Genomic DNA, 21,481 nt, shown 5'->3' with positions numbered 1-21,481 from the left:
TAGTTAGCTGCACTACCATGTAATGCATTATGTTTTTAATCTCTGGTGTCGAATACAACTGACATGGAGAACTCGAGGCAATGAAGTTTTTGAGCCGATGCTTCAGGCAGATAAGGAGGGTCATTAATAATTTTAGTACAGTAAGCATCCATAAGGGCACTTTATTCTAACACAATATTCCAAATTTATTACAGAATCAGACATATTTTTGATCACAGTTTCGTAGCCCCACATTGGTCATCACCCACATTTTATTAGGCATCCATTAGAAGTTATACCTTCCTTATACTTCTGGTAAATTATTTCTGTACTTGATCATTAAGACTATATTGGAATATTTTGATTATGACATCTATTATAATGACCCAGTTGAAACTGTTGAGGTTTTATAGAAATTAAAAACTGTGGTACGAGATTTTTTGAACTTTGGGATCAGCCAGGTGCATCACAACGATTTCTTCCGGTCCTGTACATTCTTACATTGTTAAGATGGAGGATGGATGAGAGAAATTATCTTATGCTGTGTCTGGCAAAATGAGAGAGATACTCACAGATGGTGAAAACACACACAGAGACCAGAGTGGAAGTATGGTAGCAGACGGAAGGGAGACCAAAGGTTCAGTTAATAATCTTCTACAAGGGGTGTATGGGCAACAGTCAAGTCATATTGTCTTAAGGCTACGAAACTTAAAGCACAAAGATGCAGTTAATTAAATGTGAAGGCTAATTTAGAATGTGAAATCTTTAATGCAGCATCTATTAAAGACTTAGCAATCTGCCTAGAATGTTGCTGAGAGGTATGTAGTGATTATCCAATCAATAACAGAATATGAAAGTAGTTAATTACAAATTCTGTAATGAATGAAACATTCTACAATTAGTCTGGAACTGGATGGTTAACATTTGTTTATATATTTATTTGTAGAACTTTCCACACGAGTAAAGCAGTTATTTCTCAGGATTTACTGGTTTTGAATAACTGAGTCTTATGAAAATTATTAAAATTCTGAAGCGTTTGTATTGACACTTCGTTAGAAACACTGCATTTGAATGTAGACATTTCAAAATTGCACCCTACTACTTTCTATTAAATCAGTGCCAATGTTATGTTAAATCTGAATTTGTCTACATTTCTCTTGCTCGTTAGAATAAAAAGTAATTGTTTGTGAAGTCAAATTAATTTGATAAAAGGTGAATCTGAATTTATTAGTATACATAACAAATATTCACGTAAATGGGTCTGAGCACATATATCGGGTTAGCAGAAAATATGTCAATCATAAAGTACAAGAATCTCCATTCAGCTGTCAAGCTCTGTTAATAGATTCATGAGATAAGATGAGTTTAGTTTAAATAGAAAAGTCAAAACTGTGAAATACTAAGGTATATAGGTTTTGGTGTACTTTATATACAACTTTTAGCCTCATCATGATTAATCTGTACTTCCATTCCATAATTCAATTTCATATTCAATTGAATAGATAGGATACTCTTCCCATGCAAATACATTTCAATTACAAAACTCATTAAGAGTAGATGTTCTTCAATTAAGAACTATTTCGCACAACAGCTTGCTTTGTTCTGTAGATGGTTTATTAAGACTTCCCTGCAACATTGTGTACTTAAGATTTCCAAAAGGCATTTGATAAAGTTCCACACAAAAGGCTACTAGTTATGCTCATAGCTGTGGTGATTCAGGGTAAACCTTGGAAATGGCAAAGAAATTGGTTGAAGAGTTAAAAACAACAGGCACTATTAAAGAAGTCATAATGGAAGTTTACCTAATAGGGTGTCCCAAGGCTCAGTGCTGGGAGAACTATTGTTTCTAATTTACATCAATGATTTGGATTCAGAAACTCAATGCAAATTGGTCAAATTTGCAGTCAATACCAAACTGGAAGGTGCAGTGGAATCAGAGGAGGCAACTCAGAAATTACAAAATCAGTTGGATAAAATATGTAAGCGGGTTGAACAATGGCAGATAAAATTTAATGCAAACAAATGTAAAATACTGCAAGTAGAAAGGAAAAATTGGGTCACATGAAAGGTGTTGAAATAACTAAGGATGAAGTTGAAAGAAACCAGTGCAAAGCCAAAACACTCAGATGAAGTCATAACCAAACTGTATAGAGCTCTGATTAGACCCCTTCTGTGGCAAGTTCTGGTTGCTGAGAGACAAGGGAGATATTCAAGTCCTGGAGGCAGTGCAGAAAAGAACCACAAGGCTGATCACAAATTGCAGGGGTCTGAGTTGTGAGGAAAGACTTGGGCTTTTAAGCCTGGAAAAGAGGCATCTGAAAGCTGATCTTATAGAAGATAGTAACAGGCATGAAACATGTTAATCTGGAATATCACTTCAAATTAAACTATGGTAATGGAACATGGGGATTCAGATTTAAATTGGCAAAAGCAAATTTTAGGGTGAATAGCAGAAACTTCTTCACGCAGAGAGTGATCAAACTTGGAATGGACCTCCAAATAAGAGTTGTGGAGGCGAAAACTCTGGTGTCAGTTAAGAACCAATTAGATGCAGCAATTGGGGGACTGTAGTGTCTTTCTGAATGGATGAATTAAGATGGAGCAAATGACCTTCCTTATCCAGAAGTATCCATTGATACTTTAAAAGAATTTGCAGTTAGGGGTCAACTGGACTTGGTGTGACACCTATTAGATAGACACCCTCCATGTCCTTAAGTAGAAGAGTGTTTGGCAGCTTTATTTGATTTTGAGAGATTATTGATTTATTTTTTTCCTGGGTATCGGAGTATATTCCAAGAATGATTCTCTTAGCTCACTGGTTCTTCTGAGGCCACCTTGATAGGGGCTGTAAACATCATGAGGTAAATTTGCATCTTCACTTCCTGGGCAGTAATCTGGTGAGCAGATGGCCCACCTGTTATAGAACCCATCCAATCTTCATTTCATTGAAATCATTCTTAGAACTATATTTTTCTAATAATATTGGGGGAGAAATTCGCGTACGCCCGTTTTCAGGCGTGAAATGGTTGGCGTACTCGGAGAGCGCACCAGAAGCCGAAGGCCCAAGGCTCATCCGAATAATTCCAATGAGTTGCAGACCAATCGGGCATTCAGAGGCACTTCGCTGGCTTGCTGGAAACCAATTTGGGCGAGCTGTAACACCGGCAATGGTGCTCAGGTAGGGCCTTGGGGGGAGGGTGGGAGGCAAACGGGAGGAGGGGCGAGTCCGGTCTGGCAGCAGTATTGCTGTGGAGTCAGGAGAAGCATTCCTGCTCCTCTTGGTTCTACGTGAAGAGCCAAGAGGAGCAGGAAATCTCATTAATAAAGGTAAACAATTTTACAACACCAAGTTATAGTCCAGCAATTTTATTTTAAATTCACAAGCTTTCGGAGGCTTCCTCCTTCCTCAGGTAAATGTTCAGGAGCTCCTCGAAGCCTACGCATTTATACATATAGAACAATACATGGTGTTTACAGAATGCCCCTGCAACTGCCCGTTGCCAAGGCAATCACCGTGTTCAGACAGAGAGGTGTCACCTGCAGAACCCCCGAATACACATTCAACAAAAAAACAAACAGGAAAAAAAAACAGAGAGAGGCAGAAACATCCGGAAGGCAGAGAAAGCCAGCAAATGACTTTTGGGTCATGTGGGTCAAATGGGTCATTTGCTGGCTTTCTCTGCCTTCCGGATGTTTCTGCCTCTCTCTGGTTTTTTTCCTGTTTGTTTTTTTGTTGAATGTGTATTCGGGGGTTCTGCAGGTGACACCTCTCTGTCTGAACACGGTGATTGCCTTGGCAACGGGCAGTTGCAGGGGCATTCTGTAAACACCATGTATTGTTCTATATGTATAAATGCGTAGGCTTCGAGGAGCTCCTGAACATTTACCTGAGGAAGGAGGAAGCCTCCGAAAGCTTGTGAATTTAAAATAAAATTGCTGGACTATAACTTGGTGTTGTAAAATTGTTTACAATTGTCAACCCCAGTCCATCACCGGCATCTCCACATCATTAATAAAGGTGACAAAGATGAATGGTCACGTAAATGGAACATTCACACAGGAGCACAGAGGTGCTTTCTGAAGTTGGGTTAAGATATGGGGAAGAGCAGAGGGACATTAGCTCTTCATTTAGCTCATACCATACATAACTTGGGAGAATTTGATTCCAACATTAGCTAGTTGAAAAAAGCTTTCACTTTCCACCATTGACATGAAGTTGATAATAATACTAAGAAAAACATAAATTATGTAATAAACTAATAATTTGACACTGATACCATCTAAGTAATAAAAAAAAGGAAAATGTGTCCTGTAACTTAGTCACTGTAGCAATCAATGTTATAGTAAGTACTGTTGATATTGAATACTACTGACTCTAAGGTTACTGCAATTTAACATCTTACCCTTTTAACTGTAATGATATTAAATATTTTAAGTATGACAAGCTGTAGACTATATAAAATGCATCTCATGTAGTCAGAGTGCTATTTTTAATTCATAATCTGATTTTTTAGAAAAATATTTGCAATAATTTACCTATAGAATTTGTCCATGTTTACCTCACATGCCACACTGAAATCATGTCAAATTAATGTACTAATGTCATTTACAACAATGAAAATTTTGATGCAACTTTGTTTTAAATTAGTTAGTTAATTAGTTGTGTATTATTTCAAGTTTTTTTTTAAAGCCTACGATTGTAAGCCCACATGCTGACCTGTAGATAATTTTTTTTTAGTACATTAATTTCTTACCAAATTTTTCCAAAGCATATTCTTTAAATGACTGTACGGGATTACATTTCAATACCAATTACAACACATCCTTCACATTCACGGCACAAATTATTCGACTAATTTATTTCAGTAATTCATGTTATAAATTTTATGACTAAGTTGAATCACAATATTTACAGCATGTGTGTTTTAAATTGGGTACAAACAGTTCAGTTTTAAAAATACGTTTGTGGCTGCCTGCACCATGTCCATAACACATCATAATTTCTGGTTGTATTGGGTGAAGCTGCTAACATTTCCCATGGAACTTTATGTGACACGGTCAGGTCAGAGGTGTCTAATACGATATGCTTATTAGAGTTCTTCAGTGACTAACTGTAGAAGGCTTATGGTTCAAACTATATTTAATTGACCATACTACAAAAATATATTCCAGAAACAAATGTGGGTGTAGAGGCCATAATTGTGTTTTGATCTGGAAATACAAAATCTGCCACACATATGTGAAATTGTGTCTGTTGAAGGTTTTTTAATAAGATATTTTAACTATGTAATAACTCTCAAACAAAACTTACAAGCTGATGCTGATTAACAGCCACTAGAAATTTCTTGCTTCAATAATTAATAATTCATAGTGATGTGTGTGACTTGGTTAAAGATGGCATTGTAATCTATTTCAGGTATTCTGGAAATCAGAACTGTGGCCGTTGGAGTGGTTGCTATCAGAGGTGTAGAAAGTGATTATTTCCTAGCAATGAACAAATCTGGAAAATTATATAGCAAGGTAAGTACATACACAGAATATGGTGCTTATTTAGTTGTTAGTTATGCAAAGTTTTTTATGATTCTTATGTATCAATTTCCTTAAACAAAAATTCCTAGTCGTGGAGAGACAGTATTAATTTATTAAATCCAACAACAGTTCATTAGTAGCTCTAAAGGAATGCACCATTAAAAGCTGACAAAAGTTGTTCTTATGTGCCTTACCCTGGTATCTGCTGCCTAAAAAATGAAAGTAAAACCACCCTGTGTTATTTTTCAGGTCTCAAATAACTGTCCCTTCTATTGGGCTCACTGCACTCATCAATTTCTGTTCTCACTTTTGTAGTACAAGGTTCAAAAATGAAGTGGGACAATGTAGGAGTGCTGATCATTGACTCCATGTTCCCAATTTTTGAACCAAACCCCTCAGTGATGAACATGCACTCAGTAAACAACATTCATTTTGCATCCCATGTTATTTTCTAGCTTCGCAGCACTCTAAATTGAACGTGAGAATGAGTTAATGACTACAATCATGCCAACACGAAGGACTTGAAATTTATGTTTTTGTTGATAATCAGTGAGATACTGGAATAAGATTCATTAAAAACATTTTTAGGCAGCAGGTACTGGGGTAAGGCACATAAAAACAACTTTTGCCAGCTTTTAATGGTGTATTCTTTTAATGCTACTAATGAATTGCCATCAGTTGATGTTGGATCTAATAAATGCATTTTTGAACCCTCCCTGGGCTTGGAGTAATCGTTTACAGTTCTTGTTTTACAGAATGGTAAATCATCATCAACCCCAGTGACAAAATTATCTCTCTCTATTAATGATGAGAAAGTGGCATTGTTAATAGCACTGACACTCGCAAGAGCTACATTGTGCTATTGGTCTTTGATCTCTAGGTAAAGGCAAATAAGAAATCTTCATTGGTTTAACACACAACACTAAATACCTAGCTGACAGTTGTGCTCATTTTGACACAGAACACATGTTAAGTTGCCACTACATTGTAAATATTAAGACTAAAAGGTTAATTTTAACCTAACCCATCTGGCATGAAACAGACAAGATTGAATTGGCTGCCTATTTTACACCCCGCTCAATTTTACTTTAAGGAAAATCAGGCGGTGTGTAAAATGGGCGGTCAATCTGATCCCATCAGTTTTCCACCGGATGGTTAGATTAAAGTAACCCCCCAAAATTCTAAAATGAAATATAATCTTCAGCATTAATTCTTCCAATTTATTTCAGTGAAATAAGTGTACAGTATGCCATGAAAACTGAAATAAACATATATTAATTTCAATCATTCTTAATGACATGAACAGATCAATTAACAGCGTGTAGCATTTGTCTATAGCACTAATCTGCTGTAAAGATCGATTAGTGGGGTTGCTTTTAACTTTTGGGCGGCAGACTGGCGGACGACACTGGACACCCGTCTGTTTGGGAAGTGAAGAGACCCGAGCCATTTTGAGGCTCGGGCCTCATTTAAATAGAACCGACGGGATGCTCGCCCCAAACAGACGTGCCGATGCAGCTTGCCGGATTCGGGCCAGTGCAATATCGGGAGGCCTCCAGACCGCCCGGCTGGCAGCAGGGTAAGTCCTGGGCGGGGGTTATCACGACTGCTGGAGGGAAGAGGGGGGAGGGAGAGCCTGAGGTGGCAGCAGCCCACATAATTTTTGGGGGGCTTAAAGGAGCACTCTCTTAAAGGAGAGTGCACAGCGCACGCTCAGACCAGTTCTGTCCTAAAATGGAATCGGAGTTCAATACACATCATTGGTCCCCAATTTGGATATTAAAAGGGTCCGAGCGACTGAAATAGGTCGGCACAAAGGCCGCACAGTGGTAGGCCCTGTAAAAATGGCGGCAGCCAGAGCGTTGGTGTTAACGAGCAGTAAGTCAATTGACTGTCCTTCAAGGACATTACCACCACATTGATGCCAATTTCGGCATATTAAAATCAGTGACTTTTAGCTTTAGAATTAGTAATTCAAATAGAATTATTATTTGAATGAAACTACCCACCATACACCAAGGAGCAAGATAAAATCTGCCTATTAATTGAAGAACCACTTGGGATGTCTGTATCTTTAAATCTTTTTCCAACCAGAACCAGATTACCTTTTCCATTCCATATACAAGGCAGTTCTTTTGCATTCCAGCATGGACATCTTTAATTCATTTTCATCAGAGGAGACAAGACACGATACAGCTAATTGAGAACAACAGTACAGGATCCAAATGTTTTTGTAGACGTAAACAACTTAACAAATGCTCACTAGCTTATTGATAATATTAATCTTTACATAATTCATATCAAAGAGGTAAATGTGACAACATAGGTTTTGGACAACAAACTCAAATTGAGAAATCCAGTCAGAATGGAAGAAGATGGGAAATTTAGTTTGTGTTTAATAACTTAATCTTTTGATCAAGAAATACTAAAATCTAATAAATCTATTCATCTTTCTCATTTATTGTCTTATTACTTATGTCATGAGTAATACTCTCAAAATTATGCTTTTTTAAGAGAAAAGAGGTAATGTGTTCTGAGAATCTAGTGCAGAGGCAAGTATAGTCCTGAAACACTGCAATCTCTCTTAGCAACCAAACTAAACAGTTACGTTTGGTGGAAGTATGAAGATTACTCTGTGTAGCTGGTCCACAGATGTCTTTCTGGTACAACATGCTTCAAACTATTGTTTAGTGCTCTTGTAGTGACATTGATTTTGGTTGGGGGAGCTGATCAAGGTTTGAACATTCCTGTCATCAAACACAAGTTGCTTCTGTGTATACAAACCATTCAGTAAGTGCTTTTACCCTTTTGCATCATGGCAACCACATGATTAATATAATTCTGGATTTATATACAGCAGGGAAGAAACACAGTATTACAATTTCTTATGCTAGATGGAACACAGAGATCAGTTGCCAGGAATTGTGTAAGCAGTCTAAACAATGCATTAACATCATGGTACGGGTGACCAAGGCACGCAAACGCCTCCTTTTATTCAAAGCTACAGTCACGGGAGGCCTAAGCTTTCCTTGTGGGACCCAGAGGAGTGTTAATGCTCCTCCTGGATCCACAAAAGAAAACCACTTAACTTTTTCGGCCACTTCAGGTGTTGAACCTCTTCTGTCCCAGGTTGGCCCGGTGGGAAAGCCGTGGAGGTTTCCCCACGCAGGCCAGAGTTAAAATTGCAATTGGGTCCCAATGAACGTCATCGGGACTTGACAGGCATATGTAAAGAAGGACCTCACCAGCTTTGGGTGGGTATCCTTGCCGCCCATTTAGGAAAGCAGGTTAAAACAGCAGGAGCCTGGCAGCCTCAGGACAGGTAAGTAATTCAGGGCACTTTAACTATCTACCCACTCGGTTTCCGTCGGACAGGTAGGGTTAAAATCACCCCCAGAATTTAGCTGGAGTCACTTGCATTATCAAAGTAATGGAATCAATACATGATTGAAGGATAACTTGTGAATATGGTCATCAATTGCAAATAATGCTAACTAATGCTTCCACAGTAATAATTTAACTATATTTTCAATATTTTCACAGAAAAACTGCAATGAAGATTGCAATTTTAGAGAGCTTATAGAGGAAAATAATTACAATACGTACGCTTCTGCAAAGTGGACACACAATGGCCAGAAAATGTTTGTTGCCTTGAACCAAAAAGGAGTAACCATTAGAGGCAAAAGGACAAAGAAAGAAAATAAATCATCTCATTTCCTTCCTATGGCAGTATCATAATGAAGTACACACAATAAGAACATCAATCCCAGTAATAAAAGATGTTCCATCTCTGCACATGTATCACTGAAACCCTAACCACACAAGCTAAAATACTACTGACATCTGGAACAAGCTGGGCTTGCGCTTTGCTATAAAAACGTACCTATAATTTTGCACGATTGTATTCTATGCAACCCAATGTCACAACAGATGTAAAAGGTGAAGTCTGTAAATTTATTCCGAACTTATATCTAAGAAACATTTGAATGAAAGTAGTATGACTGATCATCTAATCAAATGTGTAAAGAGGTGCAAGTAACTTGTAAATAGAACCTTTCCTTAAATAATACTTTTGTGGTATAATGGTACTTCATACTTAAACAGTACTATATACATTTTCTAGATAATCCTTGTTACATTAAGACACCTTGCATTCAAATTGATACATTTATTCCTTGAGAAAGCACTGTGGACTATTGATGAATGAAATATCATATAATATATGAATCTAGTGATGAATGTGTAGCTTTCCATACAGCATTTAATTTTTGTAATTCAGTATTTTTAAAGAGAAAAAAATGTAGTTACTGTAGTATTTTTGATTTTCACATGATGGAGGGTGTTTAAATATCTTATGAACAATCACTAATTTTGCCATGTTGTAAATGACTTGTGAAAATAATGATTCTACAGTATCAGCAGTGCTGCTCAGCTCAATAAAAGTTAATGCTTTGTACATGGGTTTTTCAAGATCACTTATTTTAAGGTCATGAAATATATGGATCAGCATGATAGGAGTAGATTCTCTCTACATAAAAGAACTACAGAACCATTTGACATTTGGTAAACAAAATACACCATGTTCTCAATTTAAACCAAGTGGCTCTGGGTTTAAAGTAGAGTACAATTTACTGACTGCAGATCCTGACAAACCATTATAACTCATCGGCTGCTTACCTATGGGTTTCTGTCAGGGATCCAACAAAAATAACACTTTTTCAAAAGTGTTTAATACACTAGTGTTTCTTTTGGAAGATGTGTGCTACATAGTACATTTACACCTTCAACACATATCATTGCATGGGTGGGATTTGTCAAGTCTAATCCTACAAATAGTGAAAGCATCTGTTCACACATACCTGTAGATAGCTTACATTTGCTTTCAATACAATTCCAATCTCAGCTGAAAAGTGAGATGAGAAAAAGGTTGTTTAATAGATCCAGCTACACTGTAGTCAGAAAATAAACTGATTGGAACCAATAAACTTGGTGCTTGCAGTGTGGTTAAAGATTTCTCAACTAAAATAGTCTTTTGTGTTTCAGGAGATTCAGTACCTCATGCACATACCCATTCTTTATATGAGTCTGTACAGTGAGCAATGCCAAACTATTCTCACCTCAAACATCAAGTATGGGGAGTTTACGCGCTTTTTTGTCTCAAAGATTGAGACTACCTGTTTGGTTGCCTGAGTTTCCTCCTTCTCTTCTATTTATGACTATCCAAGTCTTTCCCTTCATCCTAGCGATACACCAGATCAAAGCTTCTCCCCCTTCTCTCCCTAGCCCTCTTGGGCTGATCTCCTCAATCAGGCCTACCTTCTGCTCCTTCGATTTCATCCTGACCCAACTACTGGCTGCATAACCACCTTTCTTTGCCTCAGTACTCACTTACATCATTACTAGCTCCTTTGCACAAGTAGGACTCCACCCCTTCATCACTGCTAACAACACTCCCCTCCTCCAAAAGTCCATCCTTGACCTCTCGGTCCTCCAGCCAGATTATGGGGGGTGGGGTGGGGAGGGGGCTCCTAATTAGGCATCTGAACAGAAGTCAGATGCCTAATGAGCTTTGCACACAACTTTTATGCAGGCTCCCAAAGCCTTTGCACTGACTTACATGCATTGACATGACAGAGCATCCCGGATACATTGTATGGCTTAGGCCTCTGCACCCAAAAATACAGAAGCAGGTTGTTGTCCATTCAGTGTCTGATGACTCACTGAATGCCTCCGTGTCTGGTGAGCACCATATGGCATATTTTGTATAATTGTCGCTGGCCTTTCTGTTTTTGGTTGGGCCAATCCTCCTCGTTTTTTAGTGGAGTCATCTGGTTAAGAAATGACACCTGATAATTTAACAGAAGCATGATAACCTCATTAACAATAGCTTCACATTGACTAGATACTTTCAGTGATGGTTGACAATCACATTCAAAATCCTCCCTTTGCTAATTGACACCTATTCGTTGTGGTTAAGGATGTATAGGAACAGCAGGTAGGGATCTCTGACTTGTTGCCCAAGTTTGCAGATTTAGGTTGTGCCCATTCCCACATTGGCTCATGTCAAAATAGGACCCATTCAATGTGGTGAATTTTTATACTTCCTATAGTGGTATATATTGCCATACGTTTGACTATATTGAAAATCCATTTGCCACACCATAACTCAACTGCTTAATTTGTTCAGATCCCTGAGTATCATCAATCTGAATTTCACTAATCACCTAATCACATAACTTGGAATCATCAGTAAATAAATTCTGTAATTTTATAATAAGTATGCATTCTTCCTAGTATATCATTTGTTACATATTCTGGCATTTTGTCAAGCAGCACAAAAATGATTCCAAGTGATCAATATAACGGATTGAAGCATATGAGCAAACTACAGCCGCTAATGCAAACCTCTCACACTAACATTCAACCACAAATACATCCTTGAATCCAGCAAAACCAACCTCCTTTTGTTCTAATCTGCTGCCTTTGTCACTCACCAATACCACAGCAAGGACGCTTTGTTCCCAGGCTCTACAGTTAACCTTAACATGAACCTATCAAGTCAATAAATAAAATGAACTTGGGTACACGAATAGCTTCGAGAACAATCATCATGAACTTCAATGGAACAATCCCATTTTGAATAGAAGGAGTTTGAAAAATTGTTTGGGCAACATTTATTTAGTTAGGAATTCTGGCTCAAAGACAGATGCATAGGTTGCGAGTTCTCAATCGTCTTTTGCAACAGTGTCATCAAAACAGTTTGGGTTCCGCCAGGACCACTCGGCTCCAGACCTCATTACAGCCTTGGTCCAAACATGGACAAAAGAGCTGAATTCCAGAGGTGAGGTGAGAGTGACTGCCCTTGACATTAAGGCAGCATTTGACAGAGTGTGGCACCAAGGAGCCCTCGTAAAATTGAAGCCAATGGGAATCAAGGGGAAAACTCTCCAGTGGCTGGAGTCATACCTAGCACAAAGGAAGATGGTAGTGGTTGCTGGAAGCCAATCATCTCAGCCCCAGGACATTGCTGCAGGAGTTCCTCAGGGCAGTGTCCTAGGCCCAACCATCTTCAGCTGCTTCATCAATGACCTTCCCTCCATCATAAGGTCAGAAATGGGGATGTTCGCTGATGATTGCACAGTGTTGAGTTCCATTCGCGACCCCTCAGATAATGAAGCAGTCCGTGCCCGCATGCAGCAAGACCTGGACAACATCCAGGCTTGGGCTGATAAGTGGAAAGTAACATTCATGGCCAGACAAGTGCCAGGCAATGACCATCTCCAACAAGAAAGAGTCTAACCACCTCCCCTTGACATTCAACGGCATTACCATCGCCGAATCCCCCACCATCAACATCCTGGGGGTCACCACTGATCAGAAAATTAACTGGACCAGTCATGTAAATACTGTGGCTACAAGAGCAGGTCAGAGACTGGGTATTCTGTGGCGAGTGAATGACCCCCTGACTCCCCAAAGTCTTTCCACCATCTACAAGGCGCAAGTCAGGAATGTGATGGAATACTCTCCACTTGCCTGGATGAATGCAGCTCCAACAACACTCAAGAAGCTCGACACCATCCAGGACAAAGCAGCCCACTTGATTGGCATCCCATCCACCACCATAAACATTTACTCCCTTCACCACTGGCGCACCGTCGCTGCAGTGTGTACCATATACAGGATGCATTGCAGCAACTCGCCAAGGCTTCTTTGACAGCACCTCCCAGACCCGCGACCTCTACCACCTAGAAGGACAAGTTCAGCAGGCACATGGGAACAACACCACCTGCACGTCCCCCTCCAAGTCACACACCATCCCGACTTGGAAATATATTGCCGTTCCTTCATCGTTGCTGGGTCAAAATCCTGGAACTCCCTACCTTACAGCACCAAGGGAGAACCTTCACCACACGGACTGCAGCGGTTCAAGGCGGCAGCTCACCACCACCTTCTCAAGGGCAATTAGGGATGGGCAATAAATGCTGGCCTTGCCAGCGACGCCCACATCCCATGAAAGAATAAAAAAAAGAAAAAAAAACATATCGGGAAAGTCAAGTTTATTGAATGCCGACTGTTAAGAAACTTTCACTAGTTTTATATTTCACATAAAGTATATTTTCCCTGTGGTAATATAATAATTGTTGAGTTCAAGCTGTGTTATTAGTTTAGAATCTTGCACCCTGTCTGCTCATTGCCTTTAAATAAGGGTTTATTTTGTAAATCCAAAATAAAATGTTTCCAAAAATGGATGAGCAAGAGGAAGGAACATGGCAACAGCAAAACAGTGAAGATGGCAGCAGAGGTGAGGAATATGTTTCTGTAATGCCCAAAAAATTATTATTAGTGACACAAGGGACTGTATTTTCCATGAAGGTGTGATTCCCTATCACAAGTGTGGTTGAGCAGGATTTCTGATGCCCAATAATCCAAGCGCCGCAACCATAGTTTCCAGGTTGCGTCATTGGGAGCTTGCCCATATGTGTGTGGGAAATAGTATGTTGCTGCAGGACTTAAAGAGCTGCAGCAGCTCTAAAGGGCCACAATGCAAAACTTTGTTAATTGCAGCTAAGGAATTTCTTCAATTAAAAATGTCAGAGGACTGCTGCAGAGGCACAGAGCCTCCTGCTTTGTAGTTGCTGATGGTGAAGTGCTGCTTTAAGAGGTTAGATTCGGAAGGGAGGCCCTCACTGAATGGACAAAAGAAGGGCATCAAGGAGAGTTGTAGCTGATAAGAGTCTAGCACAGTCAGTGCCAATTCCACCATCCTATGCACATCAACTCAATGTTGCAAAAAGTTTAATAATGTTAGCAGGAGAGACAATCTAAGACAAAGAAGCCACATCTTTCAAGAATGTACCGTGGCAAGCATGTCGGCTGCTCACAATCACCTTCCTCATACTGTGTTAAAGCATTTGAATTACATCATTAATGCCGTTGAAATAAAAATAAACAACACATGGCTCCATGAATAGATTTGAAGTAGCTAAGGAGGAAGCCAAAAGAGACCTAGGACTTTTAGTAAACTTAACAATCAATGTCGACCAATGCACAGCAACGATGAACAAAGCCTGCTGAGCGTATCTAGCATTTTCTGTTTTTGTTTCAGATTTCCAGCATCAGCAGTATTGGTATTGTGCTTTTTGTTCAAGACAAAATGGACAGATGGAATATAATGTGGAAAAATGTGATGTTATCCACATTGGTAGGAAAAACAGAAATGCAGAGTATTTTTTAAATGGTAAGATATTGGGAAATGTTGATTGTTCAAAGGGACCTGGGTGTCCTTGTACATGAGTCACTGAAAGCTAACATGCAGGTGCAGCAAGCAATTAGGAAGGCAAATTGTATGTTGGCCTTTATTACAAGAGGATTTGAGTACAGGAGTATAGGGCCTTGGTGAGACCACACGTGGAGTATTGTGTACAATTTTGGTCCCCTTACCTAAGGAGGGTTATACTTGCCATAGAGGGAGTGCAACAAAGGTTCACCAGACTGATTCCTGGGATGGCGGGATTGTCGTATGAGGAGAGATTGAGTAGACGAGTCCTGTATTCTCTAGAGTTTAGAAGAATGAGAGGTGATCTCATTGAAACATACAAAATTCTTACAGGGCTCGACAGGATAGATGCAAGGAGGTTGTTTCCCCTGGCTGGGGAGTCCAGAACGAGGGGTCACAGTCTCAGAATAAGGGGTAGGCCATTTAGGACTGAGAATTTCGTCACTCAGTGGATGGTGAATCTTTGGAATTCTCTACCCCAGAGAGCTCTGGAGGCTCAGGCATTGAGTACATTCAAAACAGAGATCGCTAGATTTCTAGGTATTAAAGGCATCAGGAGATATGGGGATGGTGCAGAAAAATGGTGTTGAAGTAGAGGATCAGCCATGATCTTGTTGAATGGCAGAGCAGGCTCGAGGGGTGGGATGGCCTACTTCTGCTCCTATTTCTTATGTTCTTATGTTTACAATAAAATGTTAAATAGCCAAAACAGCAGAATACAAGTAAAAGGAAGTTGCGACCAAACTGTATAGTGCTCTGGTCAGATCGGACTGCATTCAGTTCTGGTTGTCGTGACACCAGGAAGATATTCAAGTGCTGGGGGCAGTACAAAGAAGAGCAACAGGATGATCCCAAATATCAAGGATCTGAGTTATGAGGAAAAACTGGAGAAATTTGCAGGCCTATGGGGAAAGAGCAGGAGAAAGGGGCTAACTGGATTGCTCTTCCAAAGAGCCAACATGGGTTCGATGGGCCAAATGGCCTCCTTCTGTGCTATAACCATTCTATGATTCTAACTTGGGCATTTTAACCTGAAAAGGAGGCATCTGAAAAGTGATGTTCTAGAGGTTAAGAGCATGGCTAGGTAAACCCAGAATATTACTTGAAGTTAAATAGCAAGAGTTTGACAAAGCTGGTATCAGGAACTTATTCTTTATACAAAGAGTGATCACAATATGGAATAGACTTTCAGGAAATATACAGCTGTCAAAACCCCTGGAATCTTTTAAGAAACAATTGGATGCTGAAATGGAGGGGCTTTAAGATCTTTCTGGGTGGATGAATTAAGATGGGGCGAATTACTTTCCTCCTCAGTAACGATCTTGTGATCTTTACAACCACTAACAGAGTGATACCTGCGGTGGAGGAGCTCTGTAGGTCAGATTGGAATATGTGGCATAATTCTGCAATGGCTTCCTTTAGAAAGTACAGCCTCTTGCTCCTGGAGCAACAGGAGGTAGGACCGCCTCGTCTGTATATTCCGGTGAGTGGGTGTGATATGCCTCCGGTGGTGCCTGAGAAGCCTAACATTTCTCTGCTCCTCCTTTTGTTTTTCCTGCAAAATATAAAGATACAAGAGAACTAGGGAGGGGTGGGGGATGGCAGCTCCACAACCACATGTACTAAGATAAATGAACAAGCAGTAGGAAGAGGCCAAAAAAACCTAATAAAATAAAAGAATTCACTCAAGAAATAAGGTTTTTCGACAGCCTTCCACTATAACTTCTGGGCTCTTTAAATCTTTTTTTGCCTTTTTGGTAGCAACTTGCAACACTGGATACCTGTCTTATACAGGTGTGATTAAGTCTGGGTGGAATTGAGGCAGCAATGACAGAAAATGGGACGTATGACATTACTACATCATTCCTACCTCATTTAAATCCCTATCCAGTTTAAGCTGGACATGTCTCCAGCAAAAATGTGGTGGAAAATCAGGCAGACACAAAAGTAAGTGGGAATCCTGCAGAATGGAGAACTGTCCCATTTCCCATCCTTCATGCCCAAAATTGGGCATTATAACTCAGAAAATTCAGCCTCAAATGCTTTCGTCGCTTGTAAAAATTCTCAGCATCATTGATACCAATCTCAGCAACAGCATGAGAAACAAGTTCTACTTCTGTCCAATTAAGTTCACAAAGAAAAAGTCAGTGATTAATAACTGTGAATGCCAAAGTCGGGAACACTTGTTTGCATGCGAAGCTCTAAAAGCTCCTCCTACTTATCTAAAACTGCTGCCAAAACTACAGTTCATGAACTTTTACAAATGTGACTGACGGGCCCTCTCAGTTAGAATGCCTACAACTTAGAACTATGCAGATCCAGTGAAAAGGATGCTCATTTCCACACAAACTAGCTAAAATATCCAAAATGTCACATTTCCTTGAGCTCTCTCTGACCTCCAACTATGCGCACCATTGACATAGTGAGTCAAAATCCTATTGCTTCCTTGTCTGAGTCAAACTTATCCTCAGGATTCCTCAATAAATACCATGCTACTGCCCTTTCAATGACTATTGCTACGATCAAGGAATCCCCAACTGTTACAGACGTCAGACTGCATACAATCCATCCCAATCTTTCCCCCAATTCTTAATATGTTCCTGCAGGATTAAAAACATGCACATGAACATCTGTTGTCTGGAAGCATTTCAGAATTCATCAGGAAAATGATTGTAAGGGACTTTACATCAACTGCAGTCTGTTACTGGTAGGGGCAGATGACATATTGTGCTTACAAACATTTTATGTCCATCTGAAAATAAAACTGCATTCCAATAAATTTAATTTAGGCAAGAGGGTGGTCCTAAGGAGGCCACTGTGGTGTGTTGTAAGTGGAGGCTGCATCTATATCAGAGATGAGTGATTAATCCTTTATCTATAGCAGGAGAATAGGCTGTGGCCTAAGGCCAGATTTACCAACAATATCTAAGCCTGGAAAAATATTCATACTAAGAATAAAACAAATATAATATAAGATTGGCACGAGAACTCATTTGCTGATTAGTCAAGGAAGGTAATAAAAGGACTGGGCCTTATCGAGCGGAGCGTGACACGAGCAGAGCGTGAAGGTCTCTTACAGTGGGAGTTGAGATCGAGGGAGTTTGGACTGGAGGGAGTTACAGCCATCTCCCTTTAATTTTTATATTTTTATATTTATATTCACCTTATTTCAAAACCATCCCTTCAGAAGCTAACGTGCTTTGCACTGCTTGTAGGTTTGTGTGTTTCTCTTTCTCTTTTTGTGGTTCTTATCTCTTCACAAGAACACTACTAGATTCACAATGGCCACCCCCAGGAACCTGAAGGCAGGAGAACGACTCCAGTGCAACGTGTGCTGCATGTACACTTTTAAGGTTCCTTGGGGTAGTAAGGGAACTGAGCTGAGTTATATTGATTCCTTCACTAAATATCTAATGGTTGTGTCTCTTAAACAGGAAATTTCCAGTTTGAAAAATCATACCGTGTGAACTTCAGTGACTTCCTTAACCAGAATACAGATAAGTCTGAGACACAAATGAAATGTCTCGTTCTTTTTTTTTACCCTAGATTTCACCTTCTGCTCAGCCAACAGGTTTTCAGCGTTAAGTGATCTGTATGACAAATCTGCATGAACAACTGCATGCCTGAAGCAGCCACAGCTGAATAAGCCATACCCTGCATCTCAACCCAACTACCCAAGAAGGAACCAACTCAAAAAAAGGGTAAGAAAACTGGGAAGAAGGCCAAGGCTAAGACCAACAGGTATGTGCTCTTGTTATCGGAGACTCCATCGTTCGGCACATGGACAGCAAGCTAAATAAAGGTAATGTATTGTCCCGTGCAGTTCTTTGTTTTCCAGGTGCAACGGCAAAAGATTACCAGGACAGGGTGAACAATATAATATAGAAAGCTTGTTTAGTGCTTTTCTTATGAAAGGTGAGAAAGCTGGAACAGTGGTTGCCCTTCACATAGGTACAAGTGATATCATGGACAGGAATTTGTTTGTTTCACCTCCCCCTCACAATTGTATCCACAATCATTGCTTTGCACAATGTTATTTGTGACATTCACATACAAATTTAGGATGGTGATACTCCCATTTTCTTTACAAATGTGTTGGAGGAAAGAGGGCCTCGTACAATCGTCCAACTGGCCCTTTGCTGATACCCATCTTGGTCGTTAAAATCTTCCTGTAACACAGTACAGAAAATGTGTAAATGCTATTGTTATTTTTAATAATGTATTCCAAAGAAGGTTTTGAAGTATAATACATAATTGAATTCATTGGGCTGTTGGGAATTCAACAAGTATATTTTCAAATGGAATATCTCAATAAAATTCTTGATTTTACATTTACTGAATCTGCTAGTTGTGAAGACATCAGGGTACATGAGGACTTACTAAGAATCATATTAAAGGTCATAATGCCACATGTTGCATTCGCCCCTGGTGGAGCCTCATTGTGTTGTGAAGCAGAATACTACATCTGATTTTTGTAAATTCCTTGATTCATTGTCAGGAACCATTTGTAATAGTTGTTTCTGCTTGTTTACTCCCCAATGCATGCTGTAATGAGTGATGAAATTTGATAATTTTTATATATGGTAGATGTACATATGAAGGATTAATCCCTCCCCCTTTCTCCCAGGTACAGTATTTTGAATCCCCCCACCCCCCCAAGTGAATGATATATTACCTTGATAGGCTGAATATAAGGATTAAAGTCTATAGACGTCTGCCTTAGGTTTCATTGACACAGTGCATCTCCTTTAAATAGAAGTATACGATAAAGGCTTTCAGTGTAATGTTACACCTGACAAATGCAAACCTGTAGTAGAACAGTTGGCAGAGTGCCTAGCAGATGGAATTATTGATGAAACTAGACCTTGTACTAGATGATGCTGCTCACATCTGGATCAGAATAAAGCACCAGAGATAAAGCCAAACACAGGAGCATGAACTTTCAAGTTACCTGTTATAAATACTATCCGCATGAACGTGTTGCCACAGCGCCAAGTCACGCTAAGCATTTCTTAGCACGAAATCTAAATTCATTATTGCTGCAGCTGGCTGCATGACCTGCAATATGCCGCATTTATTATCACACAAAGTGAAACACCTGTGACCTGAAAATGCTAAGCGCACATTTTTGGGGTTTTACAGCTTTTCAGGAAGAAATTATTAATGATTTACACAGCCACTACTGAAGTGGCATACAACAACATGAGGCATATGGTACTAATATTTCTACATACCATTTTAGAGTGCTGGTTAAAAATGATACCGCATTTATCGTATAGTGAGATAGGAGATTCACTCACCAGTAGGATGGTCATACACATTTTAATCCTTATATTTAGACAATCAAGGTAACATATCACCCAATCAGATGGTCATGGATTCAGGTCCATAATTACAAAGTACAGGGATGAATTTCACCAGCTGATAAAAGAATATCTAACTATATGCTTATACATTAGGTGGTATAACTACAGGGCGCTGATAGAGCCAATTTTTTTAATGCATCCTGGGGATATGGGCATCGCTAGCTAGGCCAGCATTTATTTCCCATTCCTAGTTGCCCTTGAACAGGTGGTGGTAAGCCTTTTTCTTAAATCACTGTGAGTCCATGTGGTAAAGGTACTCCCATGGTGCTTTTAGGTAGGGAGTTCCAGGATTTTGACCCAGCAATGATGAAGGAACTGCAATATATGTCCAAATCTGGATGGCGTGTGTCTTAGAGGGGAATTTGGAGGTGATGGTGTTCCCATGCATCTGCTGCCCTTGTCCTTCTAGATGGTGGAGGTCATGGGTTTGGGAGGTGCTGTCAAAGAAGTCTTGGCAAGTTACAGCAGTGCATCCTGTAGGTAGTACACAATGCACTGGAGGTGGAGGGAGTAGATGTCCAACATGGGCAGGTGTTTCAAAAAATTAAGTTTGAGTGGTTGTACAAAACACAAAGAATTTGCACTGAGGTGCCAACGAGCAATCCCAGAACCTTCTGGATACAAGAGACATAGTCCCAGTTAATCAAGTATTTAGGAAAGTGAGCACAGGAAGGAGGAACAAAGTGTAGCACCTTCACTAATATTCTGCAAGATTTTTTGGACTGATAAAGAAAATGTACTTAAATATTACATTAAGCATTACAATGAATCTGACAGGCAAGAGAGAGAAAAAGGAAAAGGAATATAAAGAAAATCTCTAAGAAGTATTAATTTAAAAAAGAAAGTATTTGGTAGTGAAAACAATAGGAATAATGTTAGAAATAAAAATCAGTGTACAACGGAATGACATCTGGACTGTAAAATAGGATAGATGAAAATATTCCACTTTCACAATGTGAGTGGAGAATTCCTGACATTCTGATGTAACTTTGATATCTAATACTTCAGGATTCTGTTTGGAATATTAATTAACATTGAGAAACAATGATTTAACACAGAGAATTAGAAAACTGAAACAGAGAACTGCATGGAAGTGCTGCAAAAATGTCAGATTCCAGCAAATGAAACTAGATAATTGTATAAATCATAATCGCACTAAAAACATTAAGATGAAAATTTTTAAAATAGGAGCGCGCTGAAATTTCTGGGCAAAATTTCACTTTTAATGATAAATGTAATAGAATTGGAATGACTGGATCACTCTAAACATACTCCTAATAAATTCCATCAAAAAGCTTTAGCCTAGAAATTAATTAATTACAAATGCTTA

At 39.4% G+C, this 21,481-nt stretch overlaps 2 protein-coding genes across 2 annotated transcripts in view; one reads left to right on the top strand and one right to left on the bottom strand.

Moving 5' to 3' along the window:
* Positions 1 to 9,938, top strand: part of fgf7 (fibroblast growth factor 7) — a 53,462-nt gene extending 43,524 nt beyond the window's left edge. Inside the window, exons 2-3 of the mRNA XM_067971166.1 lie at positions 5,396 to 5,499; positions 9,052 to 9,938. Of these exons, the coding sequence (XP_067827267.1) occupies positions 5,396 to 5,499; positions 9,052 to 9,246 (299 nt within the window). The 3' untranslated portion in view covers positions 9,247 to 9,938. The remainder of the gene's footprint in view (positions 1 to 5,395; positions 5,500 to 9,051) is intronic.
* LOC137301584 (protein FAM227B-like) overlaps positions 1 to 21,481 on the bottom strand; it is a 177,999-nt gene that overhangs the window by 98,754 nt on the left and 57,764 nt on the right. The window lies entirely within an intron of this gene.

The sequence above is a fragment of the Heptranchias perlo genome, chromosome 34 (genome assembly GCF_035084215.1).
Source record: "Heptranchias perlo isolate sHepPer1 chromosome 34, sHepPer1.hap1, whole genome shotgun sequence".
NCBI lineage: Eukaryota > Metazoa > Chordata > Chondrichthyes > Hexanchiformes > Hexanchidae > Heptranchias > Heptranchias perlo.
The sequence above is the reverse complement of the archived record's forward strand: the minus strand, read 5'-3'. Positions and strand labels throughout refer to the sequence as shown.